Source organism: Camellia sinensis, chromosome 11, assembly GCF_055761805.1.
Source record: "Camellia sinensis isolate YWXY chromosome 11, ASM5576180v1, whole genome shotgun sequence".
Classification (NCBI taxonomy): domain Eukaryota; kingdom Viridiplantae; phylum Streptophyta; class Magnoliopsida; order Ericales; family Theaceae; genus Camellia; species Camellia sinensis.
Window position 1 is genome coordinate 106,843,860 of NC_138971.1, and position 21,103 is coordinate 106,864,962.

The 21,103-nt window shown below is 37.0% G+C and overlaps 1 protein-coding gene across 4 annotated transcripts in view; it reads left to right on the forward strand.

The window, feature by feature from the left end:
• LOC114294955 (AMP deaminase) overlaps positions 1 to 17,342 on the forward strand; it is a 48,245-nt gene extending 30,903 nt beyond the window's left edge. For all 4 annotated transcript variants that reach the window (XM_028239144.2, XM_028239143.2, XM_082894448.1 and 1 more), the window contains exons 13-19: positions 2,034 to 2,186; positions 4,480 to 4,533; positions 4,616 to 4,726; positions 10,078 to 10,251; positions 10,323 to 10,403; positions 12,702 to 12,800; positions 16,784 to 17,342. In XM_028239144.2, coding sequence (XP_028094945.2) covers positions 2,034 to 2,186; positions 4,480 to 4,533; positions 4,616 to 4,726; positions 10,078 to 10,251; positions 10,323 to 10,403; positions 12,702 to 12,800; positions 16,784 to 16,852 — 741 coding nt within the window. In that variant the 3' untranslated portion in view covers positions 16,853 to 17,342. The remainder of the gene's footprint in view (positions 1 to 2,033; positions 2,187 to 4,479; positions 4,534 to 4,615; positions 4,727 to 10,077; positions 10,252 to 10,322; positions 10,404 to 12,701; positions 12,801 to 16,783) is intronic.
• The last annotated feature ends 3,761 nt before the right edge of the window (positions 17,343 to 21,103 follow it).

Genomic DNA, 21,103 nt, shown 5'->3' on the forward strand with positions numbered 1-21,103 from the left:
TTTTTTTTTTTTTTTGTGTAAAATTGTGATTGGGGTTGATCCCCGGCGATGAATAAAATAGGGTTTGGTGTGCAAAGCTAGATGGTATGAATGAAATTTGAAAAAGATTAAAAATAATGTGAAAGAAAAATAAAGAAAGAAATAATAAAAATATATTTGAAATCAAAAATGAAAGATGGGGGAAATAAGGAAAGTGGTTTGGAGAAAATAAATAAAAATAATGGAGTGTGAAATCAAACGGAGGAGAGATGATGATGTTTTTTTTTTTTTTTTTTTTTAATATATAATAAAAAAAGATATATATATATATATATATATATATATATATATATAAAATAAAGAAAGTGGGGAACAAGGAGTGCACCAATTAAGCTTTAGAATAAAAAAAAAAGTTTGGGCGGTGGATGCAAAGTGAGGACAGAGAGTGGGTGTAAAGTGTTTGGTGGTGTAAAATGGATGAAAAGAAAAAAATAAAGAAATAAAAGAAGAAAAGTAAAATGGGTTTGTGCAAAAGCGTGGAGGAAGTTGCAGATATAGCCCATCTTGTCTGCTGCTGCTCTGCCGAATATGGTAGGTAGCCACAGGTATGGTCCATCTCTTGGATGGATCTCTCTGCAAACAACAATTGATGAAATCACGAAATTCTCTCGACGCCATAGGTGGTGCTTGAGGCGGCTGAGACATACAGATTGCACAGGCCTCGACGGTGTTGAGCAAGCATTCCAATGGGCCATGCTGGCAAGTGAGGGTGTCGTTGGGTCCAATCCTGGCATTACCGTAAGGGATGAGCTCGGAAAATGGAAGACATGAACACGACTGGACATTCTGCAGAATCTGAACATTAGTTCTACCATGAAAGGGCCGATAGCCATGAAGAAGTTCAAAAAGAATCACACCAGCACTCCACATGTCAACCTTGGCATCATATTGCTGAAATTGCAGAATTTCTGGGGCCATATACAGTGGAGACCCGCAAACTGTCTCTGCGTGATCATTAGGATGTAAAATTCTTGAGAGACCAAAATCAGCAATCTTTAGTACTGCATCACTGTGAGGGCTTGAAAGCAAAATGTTCTCTGGTTTCAAAGTGAAGGTGTGTGTTGTGTAGAAAATAAGCGGAATAGGTTGAGGTCCGGCGGGCGGTCAAGGCAAGGTTGCCGCCCGCCGGAAGGCGAAGAACACCAAGATCTTTAACCTATAGCTCTGATACCATGTAAATTTAAATTGATGTATATTATTGATTTAATGTTATATTTATTACAATGATTCATGATTTCTATATATAGAAGAGGGTGAGTGTGTAGTAGGTAAGGAGTAGGTGAAGTGGAGGTGGTAGTGGTGTAGTGGGTTAGGTTTAGTGGAGTAGGTGAGGTGGTAGTGGTGTAGTGGGTTAGGTTTAGTGGAGTAGGTTTAAGTGGGTGAAGTAGGTGATAGGTTTTAACAAGCACTGTAATTGGTCAGTTGGAAACACATTTCTTGTTTTATTTTATCTTCTCTTCTCTTCTGTTTATCCATTATGAGAATGAAATCTAATCCATCATAGATTTTAAGGGCAAAGTGCAACAATCATGAGACGTGAGATTTAATACAGATAGGAAATTTTTTCTTGTGTTTCAACTTTAGTATATATCAGACATGCTTCTCTATATGTAAGAAAAGCTTGTAATTTCAGATAATATAAGGATTTAATTTTTCAGCTTTTATTAGAATTGAAAAAAAGAAAAAAGAAAAAAAGGAACTCTTTTTGCTCAAAACTGTCCTGTCAGTCAACTTATATTTTGATTCAAACATTTTTATTCCTACATCTTTTAGGGGTCATTTCTGAATTTAAGAACACAGGAGTAATGCTCAAATATTGTCAACTGGACTGTATTACATTGGTATCTTCCATTGGTGTCATCATGTTAAGGCTTTCAAGTTTCATGCCTCTTGAGTCTTATTTGGCAATATTGCATATTTACACACTAATAAAGTTGTGCTTGAGTTTTCTGTCCGTGACAGGTGCTAATGTGGTTATCTGGATGGCAATACAGGTTGTGGGCTTTGACCTTGTTGATGATGAAAGCAAACCGGAAAGACGCCCTACTAAGCACATGCCAAAGCCGGCTGAATGGACAAATGAATTTAATCCTGCATACTCTTATTATGCTTATTATTGCTATGCGAACTTGTACACCCTCAATAAGGTTTGTAGAAAAATTTATTGACACTGAAATATTGTTAGTAGTTTTGGTTAGGTGATTATGTTTTTTGGGTAAAAAGTGAAACTTTACTTGTGTTAACATGTTCATGGCATTGTGTTGATTTGATGATGCAAACATGAAATGCATCAAAATTCCAACCAAACACAACCGCAGAGTAGTTGGATTCATAGTGACAGAATTCTCTATTTTTTCAAAATCTCCTCAATTTATCTTGATTTTGTTCTTAAATGAACAAATCTCATAGTCATGTCTAATATTTTAATAATTTGTACGAATACTGCCACATTTTTTCTTGAAATGTTCCAATTAGATCGTATTATCATCGAATTAGAACGTCTTTTGAAGTTTCTGAATATGTATCACTTTTCTTAGTAAAAGTTTTATATTATTCTTCTAAATTATTTGCAATATTTTCCTGAACAATACCAATTTTGAACCCTAAATTTGACGCTATAGTTGGATTAATTTGCATTAAGGCTGATGTATTGTTTGATTCACTCATTCCCCAAAGAACTTTAGAATCATTGGGCTTGGGCTTCTGTTTGAATGTATCTTGTTGAGATTTGGGCCTGGCAAATACTTGGTGAAACTTTGAATGATGTAGGCCTTGTTTGGTTTGTTTTTCAGAAAATTTTTTGGGAAAAATTCTCTATAAACAAATTTTCAAGAGTAATCAAACCAAACAAATTTTTCTAAAAGAAATCTCAAAATTTTGTTTGGTTACCTACTTTCCAAAATCACTCTCTCTCTCTCATACACATCAAATCAATCACTTTTTTTAAAACTCTCTCTCCCAAAACAATTTTTCAAAACCATTTCTGAAAAAAGACAAATCAAACAAGTTTACGTACTTTTTATCTCAAAAACTACTCTACAAACACAAACCAAACACAACCGTAATGACTAGAGTGACCAGCTTGGTGCTTTGAATGATTGCTTTTGTTTTGGGTACATGGTCCTTGCTGTCTGTTGTTGTCAGTTTGGGTTCGAATCAGGCTGTCATTTGATTGCCTGCTATTTGATCCCAATCAATTAACACTTTGTGAAGTCTCTTATGTTATCTGTCTCTATGAGGCTCAATGATTTGATAAAAGTCACATTCTTAAGAATTTCAATTTTTAATCGGGAAATGAAGCAGGATCAGTATGCACCAATGAGGAAAATAAAGAACTAGAGAAAAAAAATTCCGTTATAAATTTGCAGTTTTATCAGCTAGCTGACTTTCACCAGAGTAGTCGTTGGAACTTTGACTGCTGTTAACTCTAGTTTGTGATCTGGACATTCGTTTGTTGATGCTTTAAGTTTTTGAGCAAATACCTTTATGCTGAAACCCCCACCTTGTCCCTGGCCAAAACTAAAAGACCACCTTCTGCAGTTTTGTCTGCAATAAAACATTTTCAGGTTTGTGTAGTCTGAAAATAAAAAAAGCTTATTTATATTCCTCAGATATTATTGAAATCTAAACTAATTCTTAAACTAAACTATAAATTGCTGTAAAAATAGTGTGATATGAAATGTTACTATCTCCTTGACTGTCATTTTTTTAATGGTCATCTTTGTGACCGTGTGCTTTGAGAAGCACACTTACTGCTTGATGGATTGATCTACCTGTAGCTTTTGGGTTCTGTCATCCCAATGTGCAGCAAGCAATGCATACTCAAGGAAATAAAACTCAACATTTTCCCTCTCCTAAATCCTTCATCATTCTTTCATGTTTACCTAAACTTGGGTTGTCTTTACTAAGACTGTGTATGCATAACAGATGGGTTTTATTGTACTTTAAATTAGGTTGTTTTCTGAAGTTAATCAATCCAAACATACAGTTCCATCCTCCAGCATCGGTAATTTATTTCAGTTTCTCTTTGCATAGTTTAGTTGCTTACTGCCATGAACGGGTGGCAGCTTAGGTAATGCACGAGCCTAATCCAATGACCACTTGATCATGTGATTATTAAACTGCAATGAATTAGTGAAATTGTTGGGTTTCTGCATGCTATTTTCCAAGTTCTAATATTACGGCATAGGATAAATTTCATTAGTGAAAGCTGATATCTTGTGGAATTGGGTCACTACAGTCATACTTACCGGGAAAAAAGGGACTGCAGTCAGGAATAGCAGTATCAGATATTAGTAATAGTATTGCTGTATTATATGCTTCTTGTTGTGCTGCATATTACTTAGAACTCTCTCTCTCCACTACCATGATAGGGTCATGTAATCTATTCTGCTGCAACATAATGAAGTTGATTACTCTTTTTTTTTTTTTTTTAACCAGCTTCGCGAATCGAAAGGAATGCGTACAATCAGATTGCGGCCTCACTGTGGGGAGGTTCTCGTCTTAGCTGCCTTTGTCTCGCCTTTAGTTCTTTTATGGTATTTACTTTTGTCTAAAATATTTACACTCTGCACAGGCAGGTGATATAGACCATTTGGCCGCTGCTTTCCTTTTATGCCATAATATTTCTCACGGGATCAATTTGCGGAAATCTCCTGTGTTGCAGTATTTGTATTACCTTGCTCAGGTAGGTTCCTTGACTGGCTTTGCCATATTATTCTAGAGGAAATGTATAGTCTTTCTTGTGTACGATGTGAATATTGTACAACCACAGCCCTTTGCCAGATTGAATGGGATGTTTTACTTATTGGAGCAGATCACCAATTCCATTCCACTCTAAATACTAGGCTGTTCCATATGCTTCCTCCTGTTACATTCTTTCTCAGTAGTTTTGGATGAAAAATGGCTTTTTGACCAGTACATTCCAGACGACTTGTATAGAATCATTTTTGTTAATTTGTGTAGCTCATAATATGACATGTTGAAGACTACTGAAGTGTCCACCTCAGCCTGTAGGGTATACGGTGGCAAGCAATTATGAATTTTGCATGGCCCTCATTTCTTTTTTGTTCTTGGATTTTTCTTCGGTCGACTCTCTTTTGATACTTCAAAAAATTAATGAAGCATTTAATCAGATGATTTAGTTTAAAAAATAATTGCTTTTAAATAATTGAGTTGCAAACAAAATATGTGCAAATCCAGCCAATGCTTTTTATCTTTTATTTGCATAGTTTTCTCCCCGTTTTAGCTCTATAAGTTGTCTAGATACTTTGCCGCAATCTTGCAATTACCAGAGCTATTTTATTGTAATCATTTGATAATCAGTGCAGGAAATTGTAATTAGTAAAATCAATTTGATTGTGTTTTTCGCAAACTTAACTATCCTTGTTTATGCACGAAAACCACAATTTTTTTTTTTTTTTTTTTTTTTTTGTAGCAATTAGTGGATTTTGCAAATAACTAATGTTAGGGTAAATTACACTTTGCACCCCTGCATTTTACACCAAATCTCACTTTGGTTCCTAAACATGAAATCATGACAGTCAACCCCTTACACTTCTAGTCAGATCCCACTATGGTCCATACATATGAAATCATGACAGTTAATTCCCTGCACTTATGAAATCGTGACAATCAACTCCCTTCACTTTTAGTCAAGTATCAATGTCTTCATTTTGTTATTCCATCGAATAAGTCTTTAACAAAAGTCAGTAATGTGACAAACATGTGACTATAAAATGAGGGTAAAAGAAGAAAATCACTCAAATTTCCTGTCTATACATATTTCGTCCTAAAATTTACGTAAAATTTTGATTTTATTCAGTTAAAGTAAAACGCAAATTGTGAACGATTAAGGAGATAAACTAGGGTTTTGCAAAAATTGGAATAATAAAACTTTGTTTTCCACAGTAACAGAGTCTTCGATTTCTCTGCTGGGTTTTTTTATTTATTTCAAAAACTCTATTTTCTTACATCTTCGTCCTAATTTTCAGCACGCACACACACACACACAGAAACATATATATTGTGTTATATTACTCTCACATGCTTATTACGTGGGACAAAGTATATATTGATGGGAAGTGAGAATAATTTCTCTCTTTTCATTTCGTAGTCACAAGTTTGTTACATGATTGGATTCTATTAAAAACTTAAATAATGGAGTAACATAAGGAAAAAATTGGCACTTGACCAAAAGTGCAAGAGGTTGACTGTCATGATTTTATGTGTAGGGACCAAAGTGAGATTTGACCAAAAGTACAGGGGGTTGATTGGAAAGATTTCATGTGTAGGGACCACAGTGAGATTTGGTACAAAGTGTAATTTACCCTTAATGTTAATATGTATATGTCAAATAAATGTAATATTGCTGAAAATCAATTTAATTGTGCTTTAATTAAACTCAACTATCCTTGTTTATGCATGAAAACCACAACTTTTTTTTTTTTTTGAAAAAAAAATTAGCAATTCATGGATTGTGTAAATAATTTTATATGAAACAATTCACCATTTTTCCAATATTTATTTGTCAAATACATATAATATTGTAGAGACAACTCTGGAGCATTCTCGTACAGCTATATTCTATAGCTATAAAAGAACAAATGCACAGCAAATCAGTAATGTTTCCATGCATTTGCTAGTGTGACCAATCATTGTGTTAAAACCTATCACCTACTTCACCCACTTAAATCTACTCCACGAAACCTAACCCACTACACCACTACCACCTCACCTACCCCACTAAACCTAACCCACTACACCACTACCACCTCCACTTCACCTACTCCTTACCTACTACACACTCACCCTCTTCTATATATAGGAATCATGAATCATTGTAATAAATCAATAAACATCAATCAATAATACATAAATTTTTACATGGTACCAGAGCAAGGTTAAGACCTTAGTATTTCTCGCTTCACCGGCGGGCGGCAACCTCGCCTTGGCCGCCCGCCGGACCTCAACCTATTCCGCTTATTTTCTACACATACCTTGACTTCTTCAACATTTTCTTACACCCCTCCTCCGCTATGTCGGCGGCGGCACCCGCATCATCGTCTAGCCTCTATCGCCGTTCACCTCGCCTCTCACATATCCGTGGTTGTACTCTTACTCGTCGTCGTCGTTGGCGTTTCTGGCGCTGCTTTTCTGCTCGTCACTGCTGTTTTTTTCCCGATTTGCTCTCTCTCTCTTAGCCATGGATTTGGGTGTGGGGTGTAGAGCTGTGGCTCTGTTGTTGGTAGCCATGTTTGCTGGCTTGAAGGTTTCAATGGCAGCAGTGTACAAGGTTGGGGACTCCGCTGGTTGAACCATCATTGGGAATATTGATTACAAGGCCTGGGCTGCTTCCAAGACGTTTCATGTTGGAGATGTCATCATTTTCGAATACAATTTTCAATGTCACGTGTTGCAAGTGCCCCACAAAGAATACCAAGCCTGCAGAAGTATAAGACAGTAACATGCATCTTCACATACAGCTTGGGTAATGTGTAACTGTCAAAAGCACAAGCTTCTTGGACATCCCTCTCTCTCTCTCTCTCCATGGACCCAACATCATCATCATGCACCCACTCTATCTCCCTCTCTCTCTCATCTTTTCCCACTTTCAAACCCACTTTAATCATATCTCTCCTTTCTCTTAATTTATTTCATCCATGTTCTTTCACCCTTTTCTTTTATTTTAATATATATATATATTTTTTATTATAATATATTTTCCCTATCCCTTGTTAGTAAGCATCACCCGTTTTCCATTCTCTTATTATTATTTATTTTATATTCCAAAAATAAATAAATAAATAAATAAATAATCACACTGCTGTTTTTCTTATCACCCATCCACAAATATTTTTCTCTATTTTCTTTATCCATTATTTTCTTTTATTTTATTTTTCTTATTAAACAAAACAACACCACAAAATAACACCAACAACATTCCACAACCTTGTCATTTTATTCCTATCAGGGGATCAACCCCGATCACACTTTTACATCAAAAAAAAAAAAAAAAAAAAATCCCACACAAACAAAAACAAAACTACCACACCCACAGTGGGATTTTTCTTCTCTACTCAGCCGCCGGTCTTTTCTTCTTGCCTCCGTCCTGGGTGGTCCTTGCCGGTGTTGCCTCCGTGCTTCCTAGACCACCAAGTAAGTTGCCTCCTCCCTGCTCCTCCACTACAGCATATGGTGGACCTCCAAATCGGAACATCACGGTGCCTTCCGCTTCAGCTCCTTGTTTTCTGTCTTTAGCACACTTATCTCTGCTCGCGCATCCTTATACATGCGTTGGAGCAGAGCCAGCTGGGAGTTTAACTGTTGCACCTCATTTGTCCTGCTCTGCAGCCGGTGCGACAGGTTTGTGACCGCAGTCATGGTTTCCACACATGACTTCAGAGTATACTGATTGGCCTCAATATCAGTTTGCACCGCCATTTTTTGCTCCACCGACCGTATCGGAAAGTTCAACGGAGCAAAACCAGAGGTGTTTGGTTGAGGTTCACTGGCCACCGCACCAGTTATTTCTCTTGTAGACTCGTTCAATTCTGGAAAGAGCGTGAGCAGACCACGGGAAGAGGAGGCCATGTTCTGGGTAGCTGGACGGGAAGAAGAGGCCATGTTGCTGAGTGTTTCAGAGACGGGTTGGTTACAGAGTATTACAGAGTTTCTCTCTCAGTAAAGGAAGAGTTTTTTTCAGAGGATTTTCAGAAGTTTTTTGTCTGCCTCAGCCTCAGCATCAACCTTGGTTAAATAGACGGGGCAGCCACGCGTATCGCGCGCCACTTGACGCCAGACGACAAACGGGCGCGCCAGCCAAGGCACTCACGTGCCTCGCCATCATGTCCGGCACATCTTTTTATGACTTGGGCTCGCCTTTTGATGGCACGTCTTTTTATGGATTGGGCACGCCTTTTGATGGCACGCCTTTTGAAAGATTGGGCACACCTTTTGAGGGTGCGACTTTTTAGGGGTCCGACAAGACTCTGTAAACTGTCCCGACATTGATTCCGGTTAGCTCCTTCAAGGGTCCGACAAGACTCTGTAAACTGTCCCGACATTGATTCCGGTTAGCTCCTTCAAGGGTCCGACAAGACTCTGTAAACTGTCCCGACATTGATTCCGGTTAGCTCCTTCATGGGTCCGACAAGACTCTGTAAACTGTCCCGACATTGATTCCGGTTAGCTGTAAACTGTCACAACAACTGTCACAACATTGTCTGCTACAACGGTCCGACATGACCCCATAAACTGTCTTCTACATCGGTCTGACACCACCATACAGTGTCCTCTACAACGTTATGACACCCCCATACAGTGTCCTCTACAACGTTATGACACCCCCATACCGTGTCTTCTACAACGTTATGACACCACCATCCAGTGTCTTCACCAATGGTCTGACACGACCATACAGTGTCACCTATCCTCTTTTATTTTTATGTATTTTCTTGTTTTGTAACTCTCTCCAAACTCAAGTTGGCTAGTTCCTATCCCCCTTGAGTTTGCGGGGGGCTGTTAAAACCTATCACCTACTTCACCTACTTAAACCTACTCCACTAAACCTAACCCACTACACCACTACCACCTCACCTACCCCACTAAACCTAACCCACTACACCACTACCACCTCCACTTCACCTACTCCTTACCTACTACACACTCACCCTCTTCTATATATAGGAATCATGAATCATTGTAATAAATCAATAAACATCAATCAATAATACATAAATTTTTACACATTGTATTCTCTGTTCTCTTACTTTTCATAAGACACGTCATAAGTTAGGCTACTACAATAAATAATGTTCCATTGGAATATAGTTATGTTAATCTATATGTCGATTTTGGTATGGGATTTCTTTTGGGTGACCAGTTCTGTTCCAATTACAAGGTTGATGGATAATTTATCCAGTGCCTCTTTCTTCTCCTATTAAGTGTGTATGTACTTTTTTATTCTCTTACATTTGTCCTCGTATCTTCTCGTATAAGTTTCCTCGAATATAAATGATGACGAACCTCATTTTTCAGATTGGATTGGCCATGTCACCACTGAGCAATAATTCCCTTTTTCTGGATTATCACCGCAACCCATTTCTGATGTTCTTCCAGCGTGGCTTAAATGTTTCACTTTCAACTGATGATCCGCTGCAAATCCATTTAACAAAAGAACCTCTTGTGGAAGAATATAGCGTTGCAGCAAAGGTTCATTTATTCTCAATCTTTGTCATTGGTGGTAATCATGGTTTGTATCTTACAGAATCTTTATATTTCAGGTGTGGAAGCTCACTTCCTGTGACCTTTGTGAGATAGCAAGAAATTCGGTATATCAATCTGGATTCTCGCATGCAGCCAAGGTGAGAAGAGAACCTTCAAAATTTTCAAAACCCTGTCTTGATAATAACTTGCAGACATGCTACTGCTGCTGTAATTGCAAATAGGTTCCGCCTGGCATGTAATTTCTTTCTCCAAATCCCACTATTGGGTAGTGTTCCCAATAATGATGGATAAAAGAAGGATGTGAGTTATTGTTTCCATGATATATGTTGGCTACACATGCTCTATCCATCTCATATTATGCGACTCTTTAGTAAGGCAACAATGACTTGCATCATAATATGTTTCCCTTGTCAAACAAAATGCTTAAAAGACAAGTTAAACTACAAACCCATGGTCCAACAATTGAGTTTAAACTTTGAGTATTAGCAATAGAATCGTGGTCAATTGAATCATATTGCAATATTCATGAAAAATAGATAACCATTCCAACATAGCGGGGTAATTAAGCCAGCCCAACAACTAAGCTAAGATGAGGGCTCAGTTGGCTGAGAGCAAATGTTGTTGCCGATGAAGGGCTATGTTACATGGGCTCTTATAAATTTATGAAATACACACGTCTACACTAGACGTTTGGGTTGCGGTATGTTAAAAAGCATGGACACTTCTGGGAAAGTAAATGTCGTGTACAACACTAACACAACACAACACTCGTCGGACACTTCCTAATACTTAGATACATGAAAGACATTACAAATTTGAATAAAATATCTTGGAATCAATGATTTAAAAAAATAGTATAAATTTATATCTATTCTCGTCCTTCCGTTTTAAAAAATTATCTTGCCGTATAATAATTATTTATCCTTGTATATGACATATAATAAATATATAAAAATACATATTTTGCACGTATTCCCATGTGTCGTGTCTTACATTTTTTAAAAAAATTTCATCATGTCACGCGTCCGTGTCCATGGTTCTTACGGGGTATGGAATGTGTCGGACATGTGTAGTTGGACATGCATCTAACAAATATGTTTAAGTGAAACTATGCATAGGACTAAAAAAAAAAAGGCCTCTTTATTAGTTTGTAAACACTATTTTACCCTGAATAAATAATATATATTTAAAAAATAACAACTTTAGCAATGTCTTGGTGTTATTGGAATGAGAATTAGATGAATATGACACTTGAAAAATACCCGTGCCTTAGTGTATGCAACATAGATGAAAAGGGTAATAGCCCTTGAAAACATCAAAAAACTCCAAAGGATGCATGTCAGATGAGGAACCAGCAGTGCTTTACAAAGCTGAAACCAGTCCTTGTGCAGCTAACATGCATCTCACCATCTAGTTTCATGTTCCATGCAATGTACGTTAGGTAATGTAGAATATGTGAAAGCTGTGATCACCTCAATATTAATCCTTGTCAAATGAGACTGCATGCTTAGTTGTGTATTCCATCAATGGAGTCACTCTTCTCATCAGTTCTGCCCCAAGAATTTTGAAGTTTGAGACCTATTTTAGTCAATATTGTCTATTGCTCACAATCAGTCCTTCTATTTGAATTGTTCTGATTCAATTGAAGTAATAAACTTAATTAGGTATACATATTTAAATTTTCTTAACCATGACCAAAGCACTGTCTTTTATTTATTTTTAAACTTTCCATTCTCTGTCTCTCTCCCCCCACTAGGCTTGAACCCTTGACCTCTGGTTTCAAATATGTGTTTGAAACCCACAGCCTCAAGGAGAGCAATTTTTATATTCAACGTATGCTATCGATAGCGTTTTAATAGTTATGTTTCATGATATTGGAGAATAAGATAGGATGGTAGATATATGGTTTTATCAAAGTTTTAGTACCGGTGTATGTATTTCATTTCTCACCATTTTCTTCAATTATATCTGGTTGTCTTTCTGATTTTGTTATCCACCAGACAAAATGAAGCCTTGCAACAAATTCTTCAATTCCTAAAATGATAAAAACAAAACAAGTAGGAAGAGATTGTTGCAACCCATTTTCTGATTTACTTTTCTGAAGTAACAAATTCAGCATTCGTTATAGTTTGACACACCAGAGACGCAAGTATCTTTAACCTGTCATGCATTATCAAGTTCCATTATTGATTTTTTCTTTTGAGGTATTTCTCTTTGCATGAATGGAGGGTAGTTTTCTTAAGCGGTTATGAAGTTAACGTTTATACAATGTTCTCCTGAATATATATTTGTATCTTTAAGAAGCTCATTTCCCATGCTTGTTGCAGCTTGTCAAACATTTGATGTCCAGTTTGAATTAATTCAGTATTCAGACTATACCAAGCATTGACATCATCTTATCAAGTAATTTTATTTGTTAATATTTTCTTCTTTAGTCGCATTGGCACGGTAGCAAATATTTCAAGAGAGGTCCTGAAGGAAACGATATTCACAAGACAAATGTACCAGATATGAGGATTTACTTCCGACATGAGGTAATAACTTCATCTAATTTATGCTGGGACCCCTGTTTGTTTGGGGTATATAGAGGGGGGATATGGGTTTTGACTGGATATAAAATCTAGCAGCGTCTACATGTTTTTTTTTTGTCTCCTTATATCCCATGTTTGGTTGCTTTGAATATAAGGGGTTCCAATATCATATCCCCAAAAGGTTGGGATATACAATACTGTAGAAATTTAATGTATAAAGAGAAATAGAGAATTGTATTATTGATTGATTTATATTGATATCTATTACAATGATTCATGATTCCTATATATAGAAGAGGGTGAGTGTGTAGTAGGTAAGGAGTAGGTGAAGTGGAGGTGGTAGTGGTGTAGTGGGTTAGGTTTAGTGGAGTAGGTGAGGTGGTACTGGTGTAGTGGGTTAGGTTTAAGTGGGTGAAGTAGGTGGAGAGTGGGTGAAGTAGTGGGTTAGGTTTAGTGGAGTAGGTTTAAGTGGGTGAAGTAGGTGGAGAGTAGGTGGATTTTAACAGCCCCCCGCAAACTCAAGGGGGATAGGAACTAACCAACTTGAGTTTGGAGAGAGTAACAAAACAAGAAAATACATAAAAATAAAAGAGGATAAGAGACACTGTATGGTCATGTTAGACCATTGGTGAAGACACTGGATGGTGGTGTCATAACGTTGTAGAGGACACTGTCATAACCATGTAGAGGACACTGTATGGTGGTGTCATAACGGTGTAGAAGACACTGGATGATTGTGTCAGACCAATGTAGAAGACAGTTTATGGGGTCATGTCGGACCGTTGTAGCAGACAATGTTGTGACAGTTGTTGTGACAGTTTACGGAGTCTTGCTGGACCCTTGTAGAAACTAACCGGAATCAGTGTCGGGACAGTTTACAGAGTCTTGTCGGACCCATGAAGGAGCTAACCGGAATCAATGTCGGGACAGTTTACAGAGTCTTGTCGGACCCATAAAGGAGCTAACCGAAATTAATGTCGGGACAGTTTACAGAGTCTTGTCGGACCCATAAAGGAGCTAACCGGAATCAATGTCGGGACAGTTTACAGAGTCTTGTTGGACCCTTAAAGAGTCGCACCCTCAAAAGGTGTGCCCAATCTATCAAAAGGCGTGCCATCAAAAGGCGTGCCCAATCCATAAAAAGGCGTGCCATCAAAAGGCGCGCCCACTTCATCAAAAGACGTGCCCGACAGAAAGCGTCGAGCCATCAAAAGGGGCGCCTGACACGCGGCGATGCACGTGATTGACAGAGCGCGTGTCGGCCTCGTCGTCTCTGTCTTTATAAACCAAAGCGAAGTCTGAGGCTTGGAAGCATAACAAACCAGTTGAAACCTCTTCGTTCTCTGTAACATTCTGTAACCAACCCTTCTCTGAAACACTCAGCAACCCAAAAACATGGCTTCTTCTTCCCGTTCAGCTACCCAGAACATAGCCTCTTCTTCCCGTGGTCTGCTCACTCTCTTTCCCGACCTCAACGAGTCAACAAGAGAGATAACTGGTGCGGTGGCCTGTGAACCTCAACCAAACACCTCTGGTTTTGCTCCGTTGAACTTTCCGATGCGGTCGGTGGAGTAAAAAATGGCAGTGCAAACGGATATTGAAGCTAATCAGTATACATTGAAGTCCTGTGTTGAAACTATGACTGCGGTCACAAACTTGTCGCACCGGCTGCAGAGTAGGACAAATGAGGTGCAGCAGTTAAACGCCTAACTGGCTCTGCTCCAACGCATGTATAAGGATGCGCGAGCAGAGATAAGTGTGCTAAAGGCGGAAAATAAGGAGCTGAAGCGGAAGGCCACCGTTATGTTCCGATTTGGAGGTCCGCCATATGCTGTAGTGGAGGAGCAGGGTGGAGTGATCGTGCCCAGTGGAGTGGGAAATACGGCAACACCGTCAAGGGCCGCCCAGGACGGAGGCAAGAAGAAAAGACCGGCGGAATAGGCGAAAAAGTGAGGTCGGTGGGTGGCCGTCTGCAGAAAAGAAAACAAATCTTGTGGTGTTGTGGTTTGTGTTGTTGTGGTTTTTTTTTTTTTTTTTTTTTTGTTAAAATTGTGATCGGGGTTGATCCCTGAGATGAATAAAAGATGGTTTGGTGTGCAAAGCTATATGGTATGAATGGAATTTGAAAAAAGATTAAAAAATAATGTGAAAGAAAAATAAAGAAAGAAATAATAAAAATATATTTGAAATCAAAATGAAAGATGGGGGAAATAAGGAAAGTGGTTTGGAGAAAATAAATAAAAATAATGGATTTTGAAATCAAACGGAGGAGAGAGAGGGGACAAGCCCATGTGAGAGAAAGAGGGGAAAAATGATAGCCGATGCACCCAAAAATAATCTAGCTGCTATCCACAGGCGCTTAGGGGAAGGAAATGGTAGCAAGAGACGGCCAACACTATATATGGCTATAGCAAAGAAATGGAGTATCAAGCTCAATGGGCTAGGATTTAGACCAGAGAGTAAAGCCACTTGTCCTGTTGAACACACACCTCCAAGGCTCAAATAATCAAAACATGCTTCACGCATTTCCTTCCTTGCTTGATCAGGAGATGCACAAAACACCTTATACAGGGCTCCAGTCATTCCTCCACCAGTTAAAGGATGACGCATGTTGAAAGCATCACCTATTAATAGTGCTCCAGGAGTAGGGTAAGGAGCAGCTGGCATACTTCTATTGGGCATTGTTCTAATACTTCCCTTATCAATTGCAGCTATAAATGAATCATGCAGCTCAGGTGGAACCTGGGGAGCCACCAGAGGGAAGCAAAGCCGAAGGCTGTAAAAGCGAAAAAGGAAAAGAAGGCTCCGGCTAAGACAAAAGCTGCTGCGCCAAAAGCTAAAGCCGCTGTGAAGCCCAAGCCAGCGGCAAAGGCCAAGCCAGCTGCGAAGCCAAAAGCTGCTGTGAAACCGAAGACTGCCGTGAAGTTGAAAGCTGCAGTGAAGCTCAAGGCTGTGGCGAAGCCCAAACCAAAGCCGAAGGCGAAGGATCCTAACAAGAGGCAAATGAGCATGGAGGAGAAGCATAGATTGAGTGTTGGGTTGCAGAGTTTGCCCCAGGAAAAGATGCCACAGTTAGTGCAGATTATGAAGAAGAGGAATTCACATTGGCCTCAAGAGAGAGGATTTAGGCAGTGATGGGAAGGTATGTGTAGAAAATAAGCGGAATAGGTTGAGGTCCGGCGGGCGGCCAAGGCGAGGTTGCCGCCCGCCGGTGAAACGAAAAATACTAAGTGCTTAACCTTGCTCTGATACCATGTAGAAATTTAATGTATAAAGAGAAATAGAGAATTGTATTATTGATTGATTTATATTGATATCTATTACAATGATTCATGATTCCTATATATAGAAGAGGGTGAGTGTGTAGTAGGTAAGGAGTAGGTGAAGTGGAGGTGGTAGTGGTGTAGTGGGTTAGGTTTAGTGGAGTAGGTGAGGTGGTAGTGGTGTAGTGGGTTAGGTTTAGTGGAGTAGGTTTAAGTAGGTGAAGTAGGTGGAGAGTGGGTGAAGTAGTGGGCTAGGTTTAGTGGAGTAGGTTTAAGTGGGTGAAGTAGGTGGAGAGTAGGTGGATTTTAACAAATACCACCCCTGCCCCCCAATGATATTGCATATCCTCCACCTCCAGATATTGGTTTATTCTTCATGTAACAGTAAAAAATAATCTCTCCTCTCTTGTTCCATGCTAATATCCTACCCTAACCAAATATATTAAAAAAGATCCCACAGTATATATAATTCATGTAATATCCTAAAGATATTATATCTCATTCTATATCCCTAAATATTGCATATCCTGCTCAATCCCATATATCAAATCCAAACAATCAAACTGAAGGGGTGAATCACCAAGCACAAGGTCCCGGGTCTAAGGATGGGCAATAGCTTAACTAGTCCATCTCCAAAGAAATTTTATTGTGGTTCTAATCTTGTTTGTGGGGACTTGTATATTTGTGAATACTTTTCAGACTAATAATATTGAGGTTTTGCAGACATGGAAAGAGGAGATGCAGTGTGTCTACTCAGGGAAGGCCAGGGTTCCCGAAGAAATAGATATTTGAGCGGAAAGAAGCATTAGAAAGAAGAAAAAGTGGTTCCGAGTACTTTTGGTGCATAGGAAAACACAATTCTTAAATCGAAGATTGTGTTGTTGATCCATGCGTGGATTAGGCTGGCCATTTTTAAGGTCATTTATTTTTGCCTACAGGTCACGTCTTCAACTCTCAGTTTTAAAGTAATGTTAGAGCTTGTGAAGAACTCTGGCTACAATCTCAGTCAAAATAATAAGACAGCCAGCCAGTGCAACATTCTTTTTAAAAAAATTTCCTGGCCGAGGAAAGTATACTCAATGAAGCAAGGCCAGTTTTGTAGTTTTTGGTCATAGAGAAGAGAACATGATCCGAATTTTCTTTAGCTGGCTACTAATTTATGGTTTTGAATGGCAGGCATTATATGACTGCAAAATAATCTGGTTTCCAGATATCAAATATATGAAACTGATTTTCAATCTGTACAAAGTAAATGAAATTTAAAAAAAATTAAAAAATTAAATCGAGGATTGGATTGACTTGTTTACTCTACGCATAATGCTTAAACGAAAGCTCAAATGGTTGGGGGTAAGGATTCATCTCCTCTCTAGAATTGTGTTTAGTTTTCAAGCTTTTTTACAAGAAAATTGTTGAAAAAATGAATTGAAAGGTAAGTGTATAACAAAAATACAAATTAAAATAAAGCTAATATATTTTATTTCTCTATTTCTTCTTTGTGATGTATTAACTGCAATTTAGGGTTCATTTTTACGATGAAGAGTTATTTAGAACGATTGTGAGAGCATTTCTCATATTGTGAGGTGGTTGACCACTGCAAGGATGATTTATAATATTTTGTGTGTAAAACTTGTTGAAATAATTTTAGTAAATTTTATTTTTATTATTTATTTTTTAATGTTTCAGCTAAGGTGAAAAAAAAATAAAGCACTTGGGTTGGAGGTTCATTTATGAAACTGTTGGATCAATAGGTCTAAGCTTAATTCTTTTTAGGCCAAGAAAGCTTAACTATCCGTTCAAAAATTTAATTATTTGTCTATCCATTCAAATATTACATATCTGCATAAATTCACTTATATGTACACGTGTTATCTATTTATCCAATTATCTATTCAAATGTGTATACGTGTCACCTATCTATACAACTACTTGTTCAAATGGCGCACTATCTATATACGTGTCATTTATTTATTTACCTATCTGTTCAATATACCTTGTATGTTCAACTCTTTGCCATCTGTTCAATATACCTTGTATGTTCAACTCTTTGCCATTGGTCGCCGGTGACTTTTGTTGACTTTTTTGACCAATTTTCCTATGGCTTTTTTGGCGAATTTTTAACGCATGTCATTTTTACCAAATAAAATTATCCGTAGACCTGATGCCTAATGTTACCCTGAATATGGATTTACTAATATTTTTTATTAAAAAAAAAAGAATAAAAGAAAAAGAAAAATGACCAAACCAAGACCAAATTATCACCTACAATTCCAAAAAATTTGAAACCAAACCAAATCGTGAAAATATTGGAATAAAACCAAACTGAACTAGTAAAACGCGGTTCGGTTCGATTTGGAATCATGATATTGTGGAACATTGTCATTTAACATGATTAAAAAATATTTTTCACCACCTGCTCAATTATCAAGCAATGTCATTATTTTATCAACAATAATAGTTTGGAGTTAATTCTATTACTATACAAGAACAAGCTTGCAATAATTGGGAATTGACAATTTATGTATAAAAATGGGATACCAATTAGATACTTGAGTGGTTACAGCAAGTAATAAATTTTATATATATATATATATATATATATGTATATCTAAACGGTCAGGTTCAATTTTATAGGATTCTATAACTATAAAATCACGGATCAACCCATTAAGTATGGTTAGGGCCGGCCCTGAGGTGAGGCTATTAAGGCAGTTGCCTCGGGCCCTCAATTTTGAACAAAATTTAGGGCTCCCAATTAGGGGAGTGTATCATGTCATGTTATTTCATAATTATTTTAATATTAGTTCAATTCATTTATTTTCATGTTGTGTGGTGTTATTTTCATTCGTGTCCAATTGATATTTAATGTGAAAACTTTTACTTTTAGTTAAAAATAATTTAGCAAGTGTATGAAGAAATTAAAATTTTTCCCATAAGTTGAATTTTATAAAATTTATTTCTATTAAATGAAATTATTCATAGAATGTTTGATTTTAATTCAATTGCATTTTTCTAATTAAAAAAATTGTACCTTATTACTATATATTTTTTATTAGATTGACTCTAAAATAGGTAACAAAAAAATACATATCTTAAATGAAAAAAAGATATTAGCCTTAATTATTATTTTACATACTTTTTTATTCAGTTACATAGAGTTAAATAAAAGATTTAAAAAATATAATGGCATCTCTTAGTGAACATTAAAATATATAACTAATAATTCATATTATTGAGTCGTGCCATACTTAGATTCATATTGAAAAATAGTCAACCCTAACTTACTAATTTTATATATTGCTTGAGTTGTGTCGAAAATTCTCATCCTTACCCCCAATTAATTTTATTTCTTATAGCATTGATTAGCTAAAAAATAAAGATTTGATTCAACTAATTGAAGTTCAACTATTTTATATATATATATATATATATGTATATTTGTTATCTAAATTTTGTTAAATTGTAATGCAATAGAAATAAATTTTTATCCTTTTTGTTTTATCCAAACAATTTTTTTTTTAAGGTAATGATACAAGAAGGACCAAATTTAAAAAATTCGCCTTAGACCCCTAATAACTCAAGGCCGGCCCTGAGTATGGTTTGTGTATTTCAAGATCAAGACCAAATTGTACATTGAGAAGCTAAATCAAACCATGCAAGTTAGTCTACATCGGACCAGTTTACGGTTTTTTTTATTTTCTTACTTCGCCCTACACTGTCCAAATAATGATAAATTGATCTTGCATTGCAAGCCTAACATTATACCAGAGCACATTGATGAAAGCATTTTGGGAAATCAAATCGGCAAATTCACTCTAATGATGGAGTCCACATATAGTATCTTTAAAAAATTAAATTAAATTAAATTGCGTTTGCATCATTTTAGCAACATGATTAAATTATACTATTTTAACATTATAGATGATCTAATTATTTTTCAAAAAACCATAAAAGGCTCATCAACAACTATAGTACATTATAACATGAAAGAGTGAGAGTATTTAAAATGCAACATTCAACCAAAAGAGAGTGTTTTGGATTGGGTATTGGTGACCACCCGGGGTGGTGGCCTAGTGGAGAAACCATCCTTTTTCACAAGTATGCTGGTCCTTCCAGTGGCCACTTCGGTGACCTCGCTCTGTACTCCGATCAAAATCAGAGCTCGTCTGTGCCGTATGGTTGAGCTCTTCTGGTGCCTTAGTAGTGGGTCATTTCCTATGGGTTGGGTTAAATCAGGCTGACAACCGACTATCCAGGGGCCTGGGCCCACGGATGTCGTGATGACATTTCAAAGCATCCTTTTTCTTCGATCAAAAAAAAAAAAACAGATTGGGAATTGGTAGGAGGTAGGAGTGTTCAGTGGATATTTCGATCCATCCAAACCGATCGAACCGAACCGATTCGCTGCATTTTGGACAGATGCATGACAACGAACGGATAGTTGCGGATTGATTTTTTTCAATCCGCCTAATTTTGGACAGATTGCGGATTTGAGGTTCCTTTGGCTGCAACCGAACCGCCAAATTGCGAGCACCCCTAATAATTCATAAGACTTTGTGTTTTTAATTTGCTTAGATATTATATTTGTGTTTTCAATTGAAAAAGAGTTTAGATATTCTGTTATGTTTTCAATTTGTTTTCAATTTAGAAATCTTTTTATCAAATGGCTAGTGTTGATATTTGATATTTTTGTGTGGAAAATATAAGGCTTCGTTTTGTCATTTTCTTAAAAAATCAAATTAAATAGTTTTTGAATAAAAAAACAGTAATAAAATAGTTTTGATAATGCATTGTTTTCTTATATGTATTTATTATTAGTATTTGACAATTTATTTGATAATCTTTTGATTATGTTGAGTTTGATTATTATCCCAAAAAAAAAAATGTTGACAAGTTGTATTATGTTCAAAATTTGTAAAAGTTTAAACAACCAAATCGATTCACATCCACCCGCCAATTCGCTCAATCCGCATCTACCAATTCAGCGGACGGATGAGGATTGATTTTTTTCTTATCTACCAATCTGGCAGACAAATGACAGATTGG